A 14,928-nucleotide genomic window follows, 5' to 3' on the forward strand; every position below is an offset into this window, starting at 1 on the left:
ATAAAAGTCTTACATTTGCAACCACCATTCTCAGATGCATATCTGTGCACTGCAAGTATTCTTGCAAATCACCTGCTCTTTGCCTAACAGAAAACTCATGAACTGTTTTGAGATGCATCCTGAAGGGACCATTTTTAGGGAAAGACAGTCCTGCTGGGACCTGGGTGGAGGTGCACAGTACAAGCTTCCAAGTTTAGGGACAAAAGCTTCCCCCCTCCACCCATCCCACCCCCCCACCCCAGTCCAGGGGACCAATCACCCAACACATGGTGAATTAACAGTAACAAAAGTTCAAGTGCAGCAGAGGAAACCAATTTCTCCTAGTTAGCCACAGGGTGGAAGGTGCCACCACTGTTGATTGAATTTTTCCTCTACCAAGTTTGATCCTCAGGTTATTTGGTCAAACAGGAAAAACTTACTGTTTACTGAAAAAAGACCTACTTCCCAATGAGAGCTCACCTGCCACCATTCAACATGCCTTCAGAAGCAAAAGAATTAGTAGTAATTTAAAAAATCCAATAAATATCACCACTAGTCTAAAAAAAACCCCAACAAACTCAAACTTGTCTTGTCCTTTACAACAGGCCTAGCTAAAATAACACCCTGATTCATAAAAGCACTTAGACACATGCATAAGATGCCTGGGATAAGCCAAACAAAGCCAGTTTCTGAATGTCTTAATCTTCACACCAAAACAGAATTGGCAGAAAAAAGAACAAAACTGGAAGATTATAACTAAAAGCTGGCTGCAAAAGTGAACAGAAGGACTAACTGACCTGACCAGAGATTGGATTTGGGTCTTAAAACCCTCACTGAAGTTGCCCACACTGGGTTACAAGAGAAACCCATTAAGCTGTCTCAAGCTGAATCACTGTACAACCACAGAAATAAACAGAATATTTGTAGCAACTACTCAGGAAATATATATCAGTAGAAGGAGCTTCCAGGTTGACTGAAATGTATTCACACAAGCAAAAAGAACTACAAAATGCCTGCCAACTGCATTGCCTTAGATGTCAAAATGCTGCAAGGAAAGGTAGGGGCAACCTCAAATAAGGTAAACAGTAACATTCAAATTCTAGTGTCTGAAGGAATGAACAACATTCTGACATTTGTTCCAAACCCTCCTTCACGAGCACAAATGTCATCAGAAAAAGAGACTCGGTACGTTTCTTTCGGAGGAGGAGCTGAAACTGCCCTGCCAGCTGACAGGATTGTTTACCAGCCGGTAAAACAAATGAGATGCACAACCCAGGAAACCTTTGTTCAGTGAGTTGCAGGGGGAGCCTAACCGTGTGAGGGACAAAAGAACCGATGTGGAGAGGTGACGCCGAAGGCAAATTTTAGGCCTTATTATAAAATGCAAGGACATTTCTCGGTCCTGGTACAATGCCAGAAGATCCGTGTCCGTGGGCTGTGTGCGCACAGGGAGCGAGCAGCGGGTGAAGCCGGAGGAGGCTTTTCTCGCGTCACCCGCCGGCGAGTCCAAAGGTTGTTGTCACAGATCTCCACCGCCTTGGGTGCCAACCCCCAAACACGGCTGATTTCAAGCGAGAGGCCCCTGAGCGCTATTCCTGCTGCTAACGCGCCGCTTCTCCCACTTATCCACTTGTCCAGGGAGAAGAACTGCGGGGAGCCGCTGGCGCACCGCATCGCCTCCCCCCCGCCGCCGCCGCCGCCCAGGGCCGGCGGGTCCCGCTGCTCCCACAGAACCCACCACACCCGCACCGCTCACCAGCACCGCACTTACTGTTCGCACGAAAAAACCATTCCTCAGCTTGCAAATCCCAAGCTGCAAGGGGGACCGTCTGTGCGACCAGGCAGGCATGGAAGAGGAAACCCCTCCTCCACAGATGCCCTATTTATCCGCCGCTTTAGCATCCCGCGTGGCGGGGGGAGACTCGCCCTCCTCCTCCTCCTCCCCGACCCCGAGCTGGGGAGACACCGTAGCTCTCCCCCCTCATTTTAACCCCGACGTTTTGCCTTGTTTTTTTTTTTTTTTTACCTGGCGAACGGCCGCATCCCTCCTCAGAACAAAGCCACGAGAGCTTTATTCTGACACAAGAGAATTAGCACATGAGGAAGCGCACGCCGGGGCGGCTGCCTGCGGCTGGCGACAAAAAGGTTGCAAGCTGAAGCCTTCGGCACGGAGAAAGGTGGATGCAGTGCTCATTTCTTGTGCAAAAGAGGGACTGGAGTCTCAGCCCCGGATGATTTACAGCAGAGTCAATTTGAAGCAAACCCAAAAAACCGAGAGCACGTACATCCACGCACAGGCACCACGCACAAAGAGGTATCCTTACTTCCCCTGCATTCTGCTCTCTCGCCTTTACCATTATATCCCAGGTATTTAAGGACGAATTAAATCTCCCACACACTAACCTGTCCTCTCTTTAACCTTCCAGACCAGGCAGAAGGCCTCCAGTGCAAATAGCCTGTTATGCCGGAGGACAAAATAAGCCCTAATCTTCATTTATGATATCATTCGTTTGTGGAAAAACACGCTGTCATGTTTTCTCTGTGTTATGACTGCCAGAGATCACGGGGTGGGAAAAAAAGGCGGAAGCTGGAGAACCTTGGATTACAAGTCACTCCCCATCCAGCCAATATCAGGAAAAAAATAAAGAAGTTAGGATAATCCCACAAAAAATGCAAAGAATGGTTTTGAAATCAAAGGTTTTTCAGTATTCAGATAATCTCCTGCAGACCTGTATTGGCTTGCTGATCGCTCACATGGTAGGACACACAGTGCCTGGGAAGACACAGCACAGTGGGAGAGGGCTTTGGACATTTGCACAGGTAAATCATGCTCAGTCACCTCCACGGTTTAACATCATGGTCCAGGGTGATTCAAAACCATATCTGAAAGGGTAGATCTGAGGAAATGGGGAAATAATTCCCCCAGCTTTACAGGCAGACACTGGGAATGGTGACAGCCTGCAGGAAACAAGGACTCCTGTTGCACTGCCAGCTCCCCCTGCTCCCGGCACACATTGCATAACCAAAATAAGCCCAACCATCATGGCTGATACAATAATGAATTCTGTCACAGCCTCTGCACCAAAGCAAAGCGTAATCCTCAAAGGACAGAGGGAACATGGAAAGAAAGCAGGCACTTGGTGAGTGAGATTTCAATTATCCAGGGTTTTTTTACCAACATAAATACAGGAATGAGATTTTACAGTGGTACTGACACAAACCAGTACGATTCTGCTGGACCTTGCTGTTATCATTTACCTGGGGGCCTCTCTGCAGCATATTTTGCTTCCCTTGCATTATTGCAATATTGATCTGCAGCAATTCAAAGAGACCTTTGAACCTGGAGTGCACCCACACTGACTGTGGGCTGTGACAGCACAGCAACACGTGGTGCCTGATAGTCTGTCCTGCCAAAGGGTAAGCAAGGCAGTGGAAAATAAATAGAGACCACCTGAGTGGTGGTATGAACTCAGTCCCCAAACCTACCAGGCCCACTGCTGCCCGAGCAGCTTTTGGGACAACCCAGCCACAGTAGGGGTGCAGGGAGGAGAGGGAATCACAGAGTAGTGGCTCACTGGAGCTCCCCAATGAAGCCTCTGTGGACACCCAGCACAGCACAAAGTGATGTCACTGGAGTGCTTAAACGTCTTCCCAGTTTTTCTGCAACCTGAGCAGCTTCAGGATGTTTGGGAATTTCAGTCCCCCAGGGTACACAAGAAACCATCTGAAAACACCTTGATTTTCCCAAGTTAGATGTGGGAAGGAAGGGCTGACTTTGGTTGTGGCAGTTTAAGATTCCTGGACCCTGCAATGACAGCTGGCAGTTTGCAAACACAGGGAAAACACCTAGTTGCCAAGGATTCCTATTTAAAAGAATGAGAAGGCACATTTGACCTTCCTAGCTTCCGTGCATTTTCATGCTTGCATAAAGGTCGTAGTCATTTGAACCCGTTCCTGCTACATACACAAAAACTTTGCCTTTCTCCACAAGGCTGAAAACAGGGACCAGACCCACCAAGTAAGAAAACACATCACAGTGTGCCCACAGCCAGAGCACCTGAGAAATGGCATCCCCCTTCCACAGCTTAGCAGCAGTGGCAAGAGCTGCAGGACGCCCAGAGGTACAGAAATGCAACATCAGCTACTGTAGAGACCGATCTGCAGGTTTTTGCTTGTCTACCACCCGTGTGCAGCCTGGGCAGTCCTTCTCCTACTGCTTTAGCAACAAAAGCAAGAGCCTTTCTGTGTCCATTTCTACAGTCAGCACAAGGCTCCCTTTCTGCCTGTTAGTATGTTTGCATTCCCCATCCATCAACTAAGACTTCAGCAGGAGAAACTCCCCTAGTAAGAGTATCTTCTGAGCTGAACAGGAATTCATTTGTTCTCCTTTCCAGGAATGCTAATGCCCTGATGGTTACTTTATCCCATGAAAATTAACATTTTGAGACTTTTCCAAGTTTGCAGCCAGAGCGTGGCTTGGCGCAACACACGCGGCAAAGCTTTTGTCACTGCACAAGCCAAGCACAGGCACATAATGAAAGTGTTAAGTCCTGCAAGTGCAGCCATATGGCAAATCTGAGCTTGTCACCATGAACTAAGAGAATCACTTCAAGGACTAAATGGGGAGCTCACCTAATTTGTCCATCTGTCCCAGGACGTTTATTGGTTTTAAAAGGTGAAATAAGCTATCAGGAGGAACACTCTGCATTGATACACTGCCTCCAGACTGCTTTGGTTTCATGTTGGTATCACACAGCCATCACACTGCGCTACAGGAAAGGTAAAATGCTGCTCAGGTTGCAGGGTCAGCAATGGAGTATTAGCAACCACAGAACTCAATTAGATTCCTTTGTGGATATGGGTTATTTCATACTCTTGATCCACAGGATCAAAAAGTGCCTTTCTACAAGAAAGATTCAGTGCCCAGAATGAAGAACTGGCTTGGAATACACAGCTATTCAATATACATTTTCTCCCCCTACTCAGTGGCTCTGTAGTTCACTTTCTGGCCAAATCTTGGCCTGCTATGAAGACATAGCACGATTTGGTCCTTGCCCCTGTGATGGTGGGTGAGCCACTGAGAGCCAAGGTGCAGTGGGCTGTGGTGCAAATAAAGGCAGCAGATCACTGTGAGTTCAACAGAAACTGCTGAATTGTAATACTTGTCAAAAAAAAGCTTCAAATGGTCACAGATTCACTTAAAAACTCAGAAAATTTACACTTCAATTCACTTGCCACAATTACTGATCTGAAAAGATAGGAGCAAAACTACCTTCTAATTTCATTATTTCAGGAGAAAGATAAGATTTTTCTCCCCACCACAGTCAAATTTATCACAGCTCTCCAGGCAGAATTCCCCTATCCTCAAACCCTCCAGGCCCTCTGGCACTCCTTCCCTCAGGCACCTCCTCCATTCCTCTTATCTTGCCCAAGACATGAATCAGTGCTCAAAGAAAAGGGCTTTGCACAGGTGTGCTGACATGGCAGCAGTCCTGCAGTGCCACGGTATCTCTTCCAAAGGGCCACAGTGGGTGTACAGCCCCTGTACCATTCCCTAAGGGCTCCCTGGAGCCAACCCATCCTACTGTCCATTGAATGAAACTGGTGATGGCAGATGTTCGGGATTGTGAGAGGATGTCTGGATTGTGATGGCTCAATCCAGCAGGGCCAAAATATTCTGCCACCACGCTCTTTTCATGTGCTCTTTCAACACAGCATAAATACTGTATTTTTTACTGAAAAGGAAGGAGACAGTCTATCAGCACAGGGCATCCCAACCCACACTCACAGGTCTAGTGGTAATTTATGACTGAGCAGCTGAGAACTGCTGAGCTGGGAGCCAAGCCCAAGTGAGGGGGATTAGGCAAGGGAGGAGATGTGCACCCAGGCTGCAAAACGCTGCCATACACTGAATCTCTGCTAGTACTAAGTCCAAGAGGAGCAGCAGAGCCCATGGGGTTGCCTGATAACCTTGGACCACTGAGGGAGCTGCTTAAAATCACATTTTGCCAGGTCCTTTCAGTTCATTACCCTAGTGCTAAGCAGGAAATTGGTGGAAATCGCAAGTAGAAGCTGGCATATGACAGACATTTTGGGATTAAGAACACAGGAACAATCATAAAGCATCACACCAATTCTCCAGTAGCTGCAATATCCACTTAGACATCAAATACTGGCAGCCTTGTTGATGCTCTAGGCAAATCCACACTAATGTACCTCAAAGCACCACTGTACAGTTGTCTGAAGGTAAAGATTTAAGACATCCCAGGTAGACAAACAAGTGTTCTGTTGTCACAGAGTGCTGGAATAAGACGTCCAAATCTCTCTAAATATACCATCAGTTCTTTAGAATATTTTCCTAAAGAATGGTAGGAATGTGCCATTTTAACCTCAGTTTTAACCTGCATTTAAAAATTGCTACAATTCAAAACTAACACACAGCAGAACACAAATGATCATAAAAGTGCTTTAAAAGTGACACATTACCATCAGATGAGAACAGGAAAAGTGCTGTTATAAAAGTGGAGCTTTCTCTCCTGCACCAGATCAAACACAGAGACACCTTGAGACAACCATTGCAAGACTACCTGCAAAGTGTAGGACCTTAAGAAGGCACCTCCTGCTTAATCATTCACGGCTCATGTGTCACCATTAATTCAGATCTCATTCCTGATTAAGGCCCAGCACACTTAGCACTACACTGTCACAGCACAAACCACCCGCCTTATCTGTCCCAAACTCAGCAATAGAGCTTCTGAGGGCCCACAGAGGGGGATTACTGGCAAAACAAAACCTTAGGAGAGAATTTTAGACCAATACTAATTTGGTGTTAGCCTTATTATTTCTGGATTACTAATAAACTCAGCAGGGGGTGAGACCAGCCCAGCATCCTCCTCCTGCCAAGCTGTGGTAGAAACTCAGAGATAATAATGAAATGGGATCTTCTCAGTAAGGCTAATACTAAAATGATCATGATGTTCTTAACTCTGTCAAGTATAATAAAGATGTTTAATCCTTTAAGAAGAGGTCGTTGCCTAGACTATGCAGGTTTTTGTTTTAATTTCAACTGGTAGTATTTTACATTTCACCATCATACAAAAGATACTAAATTTAAAAGAAACTCATATGGTCTTTCAGGTTTTTTTATGAGAGAGACTGAGTAAAGAAATAGCACTGATATTAAATGAAATTTCATACACTTTTGAACGTAAAGAAGGAACGTTATCATTTTATAAATCTGACTGTCTACAGAGACAGAACAGAATCTATTCTTAAATTCTGTGCTTTCAGACATAGGGTGAAACAAAGGCTTTTGTTAAAACAGGAGGCTCTCCTAAAAAGCCCAAATTAACTCCTACCAGACTGCCTTAAAATCAAGTTGCAATTCAACACATGCAACAGAGAGATCACTTTAACTCTTCCTTTTACAAAGCTCCCATAATAAAAATTATATTTTATATGAGTTCTTACACCCTGCCCTCTACCATTAAGTAAATTAAGACATCTGGTGTCATAATACAGCAACAAGTCATTATGAAAAAAGCATTCACTTCAGCTTGACTCTCAAAAATACATTTCAACAGAACTGAAAAGTCGTGTCAGTCTGTTTTTGATGGTCAAGGACACAAGCCTCTGACTTTTATCTCACATAAAACATTGAAAATCATTTTCTTACCGTGCCCCAATGACATCAAAGAGGTGCTGCCAGCGATCATTGATTTTGTTGAGTTTGTCATCTATTTCTGCAACTCTGCTCTTGTTGCTAGCCTTGATTAGCTGATCGCCCATTTGTTTCAAGTGAAGCTTATTTTCACTGAACAGGTTTATTTCTTCCATGCAGTCCTGATAAATATACACAAACATTGCTTAACTAGAGGGCAAAACAAAACAGTAAAACCAAAACAAAACTGTCTGTTTCTTTTCCCACACATGTGATGTGAAGTCAGGTTTGTCTGGGGTTTCTACATTAGCATGTACAACTCTTAAGAAAATCTCAATGAAGAAGCCCTCTCACACTGATGCCACTATGAAAAAATAAGCAGCTTAAAGACTTGCAAGTGCCAGGAGTAAGTACTCCTAAAAATAGAAACTGAATGTTCTAATTTTATCTGTTTTCCTGATTTAAAGTAATTTTTCAACGAAGTTACCTCAAAGGAACCCAAATTCAAGTCTAGGATGGCTTTATTTTGCTGGTATTCTTATGCAGAGGAGATCTAGGATTAGATATTGAGACCTTTTAACCATGGGAAGGAACAGAGAAGTAAAATAACGGTCCTTTTTAAAACCAAGTTAATATAAAAGTATTAGAAAGCACTAACTACCACGGGGAAGGGGCAAAATTAAGTTTTATTTTTGGCTGTGGAAACTTTTTGTTCGCCTGGCATAAGACCTACCCTGTCCTTCAATCTTCTTTGCCCTCTGACTACCAGTTGTGTAGATGACAGAGGTGGTGAGAGCAGTGATCTGCTCCCAGGACACCACTGATCCCCAGCAGGGAAAGCTCTGAGCAGTGCTGTGTGTGCACATGTGCCCCAAAACCCCAACAACAGAGACCCCCCCTACTGCAGCTCACATAGCTCACACTCCATGCCTAAATGCACTCAGGAGGCATTTGTTTGCATTATGCTCCAAGTCTGAACATCAAGAAGATATGAGATGATGCTAGAAAAGCTCACCTTCTCACAAAAGCCCTTACCTGTTGGTTTTATATCACGTATCACTCCTAAGAAGCAAGAAGTACATGAGGAATGGTGTCTCTATAACGAGCTACCAGACTGCAATTGAAGAAAAGCGGTGCTGCTACTTACCTTCTGCAATTTGTCTATCATGTCCTCAATGCTAACATCTGCAGTCTGCAACACTTTGCTTTCCATTTGCACCAGCCAGGAGCACAGCTCCTTGTTCTTTTCATTGAACACGATCCAGGCATTGAGCCTGTCCTCGATCTCCTGCTTCCGCAGAGACACCTATGGAAAAGCACACAATAATATTAACTTCCAGCAACAGCTTTCTCAGGAAGGAAACCAGCAATTATGAGCCTTCTAATTTCTAGACTGCATTTGATCATATTCCATTTTGCAGGAGCAGTTATCAAGTATCTCTACTTTTCAAAGCCAGCAAGCAGGTTGTTATTACATCTTATTTTGGATAGCAGGGCAAAAAGTTGACAAGCAAATACCAGATTCTCTCCCTCAGAAGAATGAAACTGAGTGACAGCTTTATAAATAATGTGCTTATATAATAATTTAAAATGTTAGTGAAAAACCTGAAAATGCCAAACAAAAAAGGAATATAAAATATTATAATTACTACATACTGTTTAGTATGGCCTTATACATAACACAAGAGAAATAACACCCTGGTAAGTTCTTGTTTTTCTGCCACTGTAAGAGAAACTGTGCAACTCCTGACTGGAATAATTTTATCTCTATAAAAGCCTCCCTCTTTTCTTTCCATTCGCTCACCAGTTCTTGGAGAACTTCCAAAAAAATTAGCATCAAGAATCTATCCTTTTCATTGAAAACTATGGATTTTTTCCCCCCCTGATGTTTGTCAGGACTGATAAACAAATTGTCTAGACGGAAAAATTAAGGTCTGATACTGCCTAAACCAGCAGAGCTATTACCACTGCTCCAATATCTCAGAAAGAAGCAGGGTCACTCTTATTCTAGCTAATAGTACCTGTTTCTAGCCTAGGGATCTTTAATATGTATTTGTATTCATTTATCTACTTCTGTGGATTCCCGTACTAAGATATATGGAACGAAGAAAGGGGAAAAAAGTACAGGTTCTACTGAAACAGGAGAAACAACCCCTCACCAATAAACTTTGTCTAAAGACTGAACATCACATTTTGCTTGTCTTGGCTGTGAATGGCCACTCTAAATATCACCCCATAGCAGGAAACACTCCCTCTTCACATCTCACATGCACCTTATACAGCATGACTCCTCAAAATTCCATTATTGATTCTTATAGACTAACCTCTAACACTATTTTGTACCCCAGAGGGAAGTTTAAGTGTTCAGTGTGGAAGCAAGACCAGCTCCACGTAACACCAGGATCAAAAGAGAAGGCAGCAAGCCCTAACCAAATATATTGCTTTTGTCCTTTAAATTCTGACTTTTTTTAAGGAGGGGATGGAGAGGTGGAAGTGATTTCTGAATCTGTCATGATGATTTAAGCAAAGAGATGAGGCTGAAAGCACTGCCTTGGGACACTGGGAAACAGTCTCCGAAGTTCTCCATCGGAAGAAGTCTGGAGATGCCAGGGACCTCAGAAACTCTCTAAGGGGGTCTCTGCTCTGGGATGCTCCCTTGTACTGTCAGCCTCAGAGGTATGAAGGGTAAACCCCTCATCCTTCCGCTATGACTTGCAACATCTCATATGTGGAGATGAGAGTTAACTTGGTCAGTGTAAGAACAGACTATGCATGTGTGTAAAGACATGATTAAATCCTGACATGATCCCGACTCCATTTTTGCCTGCTAAGACAGGGGCAAGGCAGGATTTTGAGAACAAGAAGCAGCTTTTAGCTGGCTTAGCAATACAGACTGTGGGTATAACAGGAATGACCCAAAAAATCCCAGACAAGCTTCTAGGAACACGAGCCCTTCAATCCACTGCTTTGAGCACTTTCTCCTTGGACCAGCTGCCCTGGTACCATCTCCATTTTGCATCCACAGCATGATGTGCTTTCCCTCCAAGGGAGGCTGAAAGAACATCAAGGCCCAGGCCCAACCCGCACTCTGGCGTTCATCAGGATGGGCTGCTCTGCTCGCTGATGTGAATAGTTAAATCTGTGACCTACATGCACCTTACAAGGGCAGCTCTGCAAACGCTAATCCCTCGAGTGCATCTGCTCCCTCCGTGTGTTGTGTCCCTGCCCAGCCGAGCACAGGCATCTGACTGTCCTGCTGCTGTGGCGGTGACAGCTGCGGCCGCGTCGCTCTTTCACCCCTCTGCATTTATTCCGCAGACTTTTCTTCACACAATACATCTTGACTCTCATTTGTAAGCCAAAACAAAGCAGTGGTGCTAACAGCAGAGCCGGCAAAGTCTGCTTTCCTGCCCCGGTGTCCAGCGCTGAGCATCAGTGCCGGCTCTCCGGAGGCTCATTAGGGCTGTGCAAACATTTCAGTGCCTCCCTCCACTACAGCCCCGAACAGATTCCTCCCACTATGGATTCTGTGTGCTTAACACAGTCACATTAATGTCACCTCTCTCCAAGATGGACTGAGCTAAACATTGTTCCCTCAGGAAATTAAAATGGAAATTTCAAATAAAATCTGAACTTAAATTACTGCAGGAAATTACCACTTGGATAGACTGAAGTAGGGTACATAAAAAAAAAGCTTAATTTTCAGGGCTATTCACCACAGTGGGGACAGCAGGCTTCAGCAGCTCGCCAAAAAATGAAAAACATAAAAGTTCTTGCATTTATATACTTAACTACAGATTCCCATTAGGAAAATGGTTCAGGCATTTTGATTTAAAAATAATGGCCCTTATTTCTCAGGAAGGGGGAAGATGTCTCTGGAATTATTTTCAGAGTTCAGAAGCAATAACAGAGAAAACACTGGTTGTAGAGTAACCATCCCATTTAAGGTAGATACTAAATTCTTCTTTCTCATTGCAATGCAAAAAATTAACCCAAATAACTATTTCATCACAGCACAGTTTGTGAAATAAGCATAGCTTTTCATTACTCTAGCAATATCCCCACCAAGATTGCTTTACCTTTGCCTGAGTCAGAGTTAGAAACAAAATACTAACTTGCTTTGATACTTCTTTACAAACTGTAAAATAAAAGCTAGAGAGTTGTGAGTAAAGAGAGGCAAGAGTTTCGTTTGCTGGTGTGTAGAGCCACTCAGAGTAACGTAAGACCCCAAATTATTTTATTTCTTCCAATCCTGTTAAGAGGGCAAAGTAAACACATTCAAACTGCATAATAACCTAATGAATCAAGTTCATGTGACTTTGCTGTAAATGCTCCCCAGCAATTTCACATGCAACACTAAATTAAGTGTAATACAGCAACAAGCCACAAAAAATGCAAATATTTCACAGTATTTTACTGCTACAGAAAAGACAAGTCCATTCTTAATGGGTTTAAACCCATTTCAACACATTTAAGTTTTCTTTATCAAGTCTCCTGGCATTTTGTTTTCACTTCCCCCTTCCTTTCCCTGCTCCATGCCCTCAGGCAATTCCTGTGCTCATCCCTCCCCCCAGCCCTCCCTCCCTCCCTCCCTCCCTTTGGCAGCCCAGAACAAAGGCACCTATTCCAGTAAACAGCTGCATCTGGGCTCCGTGCAGTTCGGCACTCACTAGTTACAAAGGGTTTGCAACAAAAATCTCAGCAGTCTGTGTCCAGGACACAAAGAGCAAACTCCAGCCCGGGTCAACTGCACCAGGAGAAGCACCATTCCCACCCAAAACTGCAAAAGTGAGCCAAACCCAAGGGAAACCCCATCTGCTGACCTGCTCCCCCCTTTCCTGCCAGGCCACATGGATACACATCCCGCTATAAACCCCCAGAGGAGGTGAAGACTTACCCGCAAGCAGAGCTCTTCCCACTGCCTGTGCAAATGTTCCACTTGCTCCTTGAGCACCATCATGTCCTCGGTGAGGATGAGGTGTGCCAGCTCCGCCTTCATGGCCTGCAGCTCCTTCATGTCGTGGGCCCAGTCTGCCAGCGACTGCTCCAGCTCCTGCATGGAAACGCACCAGCACAAGCCTTGGCACTAAGCTCCTCGGCTTTCCAAACCTGCTCGCTAATCCCTTGCCTGGCCTGTGGGGGAGGAGAGCAGGGAATGTGCAGCTGCCTGTGCTGTGCTCTCCAGCAGGGCTGGGCTGGTTGGGGTCTCCCTGAGCCCACTGGAGCCCCACTGGAGCCCCGGGATGTGCTCCACTGGTACCACCGCTGCATCCAAAAGTGCCGGAGCGCAGCCTGGCCCCTGCAACTCCCCACGCTCCAGGGCAGCCTTTGGCATTTCACACCCAGGCTGAAACATGCCCACTTCTTTGGAGTTTCCTTTTTTGTTTTTTGTTTCTATTATAATTATTTTGGGCAAGTCTCTTTCCACCTGCATTTGCTCCAATTTCAGGTTATTTATTTAAATGCTAAAAAAATAAAATCAGTTCCCTTCTCTAATGAATGATTTCACAGGCACTTCCTCAGATTTGTCAGGAATGTGGAGCTTTTAAATTGCTCATTCACACAGATGTGCTGTCTCTTCTGCTTTGCTCCCCTAACTTCCCTTGCTGTTTATAATGAAGTTACACATTTTCCTTAAGAGTGTTAAAATTGTCACCTAAAAAGCAGAGGCACCACTGCGTGCAGCTGGGAAATGAGACTCAACACACAAGGTCCTAGGTCCCAATTTGTAAAGAGGCTGCTGGGAAGTGTCACTTGCTCATCTAACAAAAAAAACCTCTTACAGAGAATCCAATTTGTCTCATTTTAAAGGGAAAAAAAAAACCTGTGACTGTTTGTATCAGAAGTGTGCTGGCTCTGAGCCCTGCGAGGATTTTCACAGGTCTTGGACCCAGCTTCAACACTAGAGAAAAAAATAAACACACCTGAGACTAAAATTTACTTGGGCTCACAATAAATTACTCCCTACAAATGTGCACACGTGTATTTATATATCCTAACAAGGGGAGAATCCCTGTATTAATGGAGCTGTGGAATTTCATGCGACATCGCTAGCCTCATATCAGGTCCAGGCCTGACAGAAAAATAGCTTTATTTCATATAAAAGTGAAAAACAGGGAGAGGAAAGGAGGTCCCTTCTCCCCCATGCCATTTTGGTACCTTATTTTACTCAACTGTGACACCTGAGAGCAGCATCTGCACTGGCACTGTCTGACCCTGATGCCTCTGCGGCTGAATTTCTCTTACTGGAACAAGAGGCAGGAGCTGTGTGCTGCCCTCTCACAGATAATTCAGGGCTACAGCTACAGGGCTGCCGTGGGAAAAGCAGCCAGCACTCACAAAGAAGATTTCAGGCAGCTGATAATGAGTTCAAAGCCTTGGCTCATTAAGCTTATTTGTTCCCACTACATAGGTCAACAATTCACTTCATAAAAGGATGATGAAAGACTGACCAGTCCAGACAAATGCCTCCTATCCCTTGGAAAAGCTTTTCACTCCATTTAACTTTCATGGTGCACTATGGGCTGCAAGGGATTTTGCCACTCCCTTACTCTTAATTTTCCTTCTCTGTAATTATTCCCAGATCCTGCAGGTGTGTGTGGTGCTTTGCAGACTTACAAGGCCTCTTGCCTGAGGAGCTCCCTGTCCAAAATGGATTGGAAAACAAAAAGGGAGATTCAGTCACAGGGATATCAGCCAGTTGAGCTAAGACAAGGAAGTTCTTCCCCTTTTTTTTAAGAAACTACTCATTTTATAAATTCAGACTGTAAAGGGAGCAGAAGCAGGAAAAAAAAAATCCAAACACTGCTACTACTATCCCTTGCAATCTTCTTGGTCAGCTGGACTTTGCAGATTGTCAGCAATCAGGATGGTGTAAAAGAGAGAAACTCAGTGTCACTGAAGATCAGGTAAGAGGGAAAACTGATTTTACAGGGAGCAGGTGGTGTGCAAAGACTGTATCTATTTAAATACAATATGGCTGTTCATACCTTAATGTGTTCCTTGGCTTTGTGGAGCTCTTCGTGTTCAACAGGGAGTGGATCTTTTACTTTCTCCTTTAGCTCTCGCAGTCTGCTTTCCAATTCCTTGGTTTGCTTTTCAAAGCGGTCACAAGTCTGCTCAAGGACATCCAAGGAAGTATAAAGAGTGAGGATACTTTATCATGACATGCTGAACCACATGGATATGTTACAAAATAGCATCTCCAACACTGAAGTAATGAATCGTGCTCTGTTTTTTTTGAATTTTCTTTCTTGATACATAGTACCACCCACAAGGATTTGGTGCTT

General features: G+C 44.5%; 1 protein-coding gene across 1 annotated transcript in view; it reads right to left on the bottom strand.

Moving 5' to 3' along the window:
• Positions 1-14,928, bottom strand: part of SYNE2 (spectrin repeat containing nuclear envelope protein 2) — a 181,127-nt gene that overhangs the window by 23,860 nt on the left and 142,339 nt on the right. The window contains exons 98-101 of the mRNA XM_032689907.1: positions 14,629-14,754; positions 12,537-12,692; positions 8,787-8,945; positions 7,655-7,821 (exon numbers count right to left, since the gene is read on the bottom strand). Coding sequence (XP_032545798.1) covers positions 7,655-7,821; positions 8,787-8,945; positions 12,537-12,692; positions 14,629-14,754 — 608 coding nt within the window. The remainder of the gene's footprint in view (positions 1-7,654; positions 7,822-8,786; positions 8,946-12,536; positions 12,693-14,628; positions 14,755-14,928) is intronic.

The sequence above is a fragment of the Chiroxiphia lanceolata genome, chromosome 6 (assembly GCF_009829145.1).
Source record: "Chiroxiphia lanceolata isolate bChiLan1 chromosome 6, bChiLan1.pri, whole genome shotgun sequence".
NCBI lineage: Eukaryota > Metazoa > Chordata > Aves > Passeriformes > Pipridae > Chiroxiphia > Chiroxiphia lanceolata.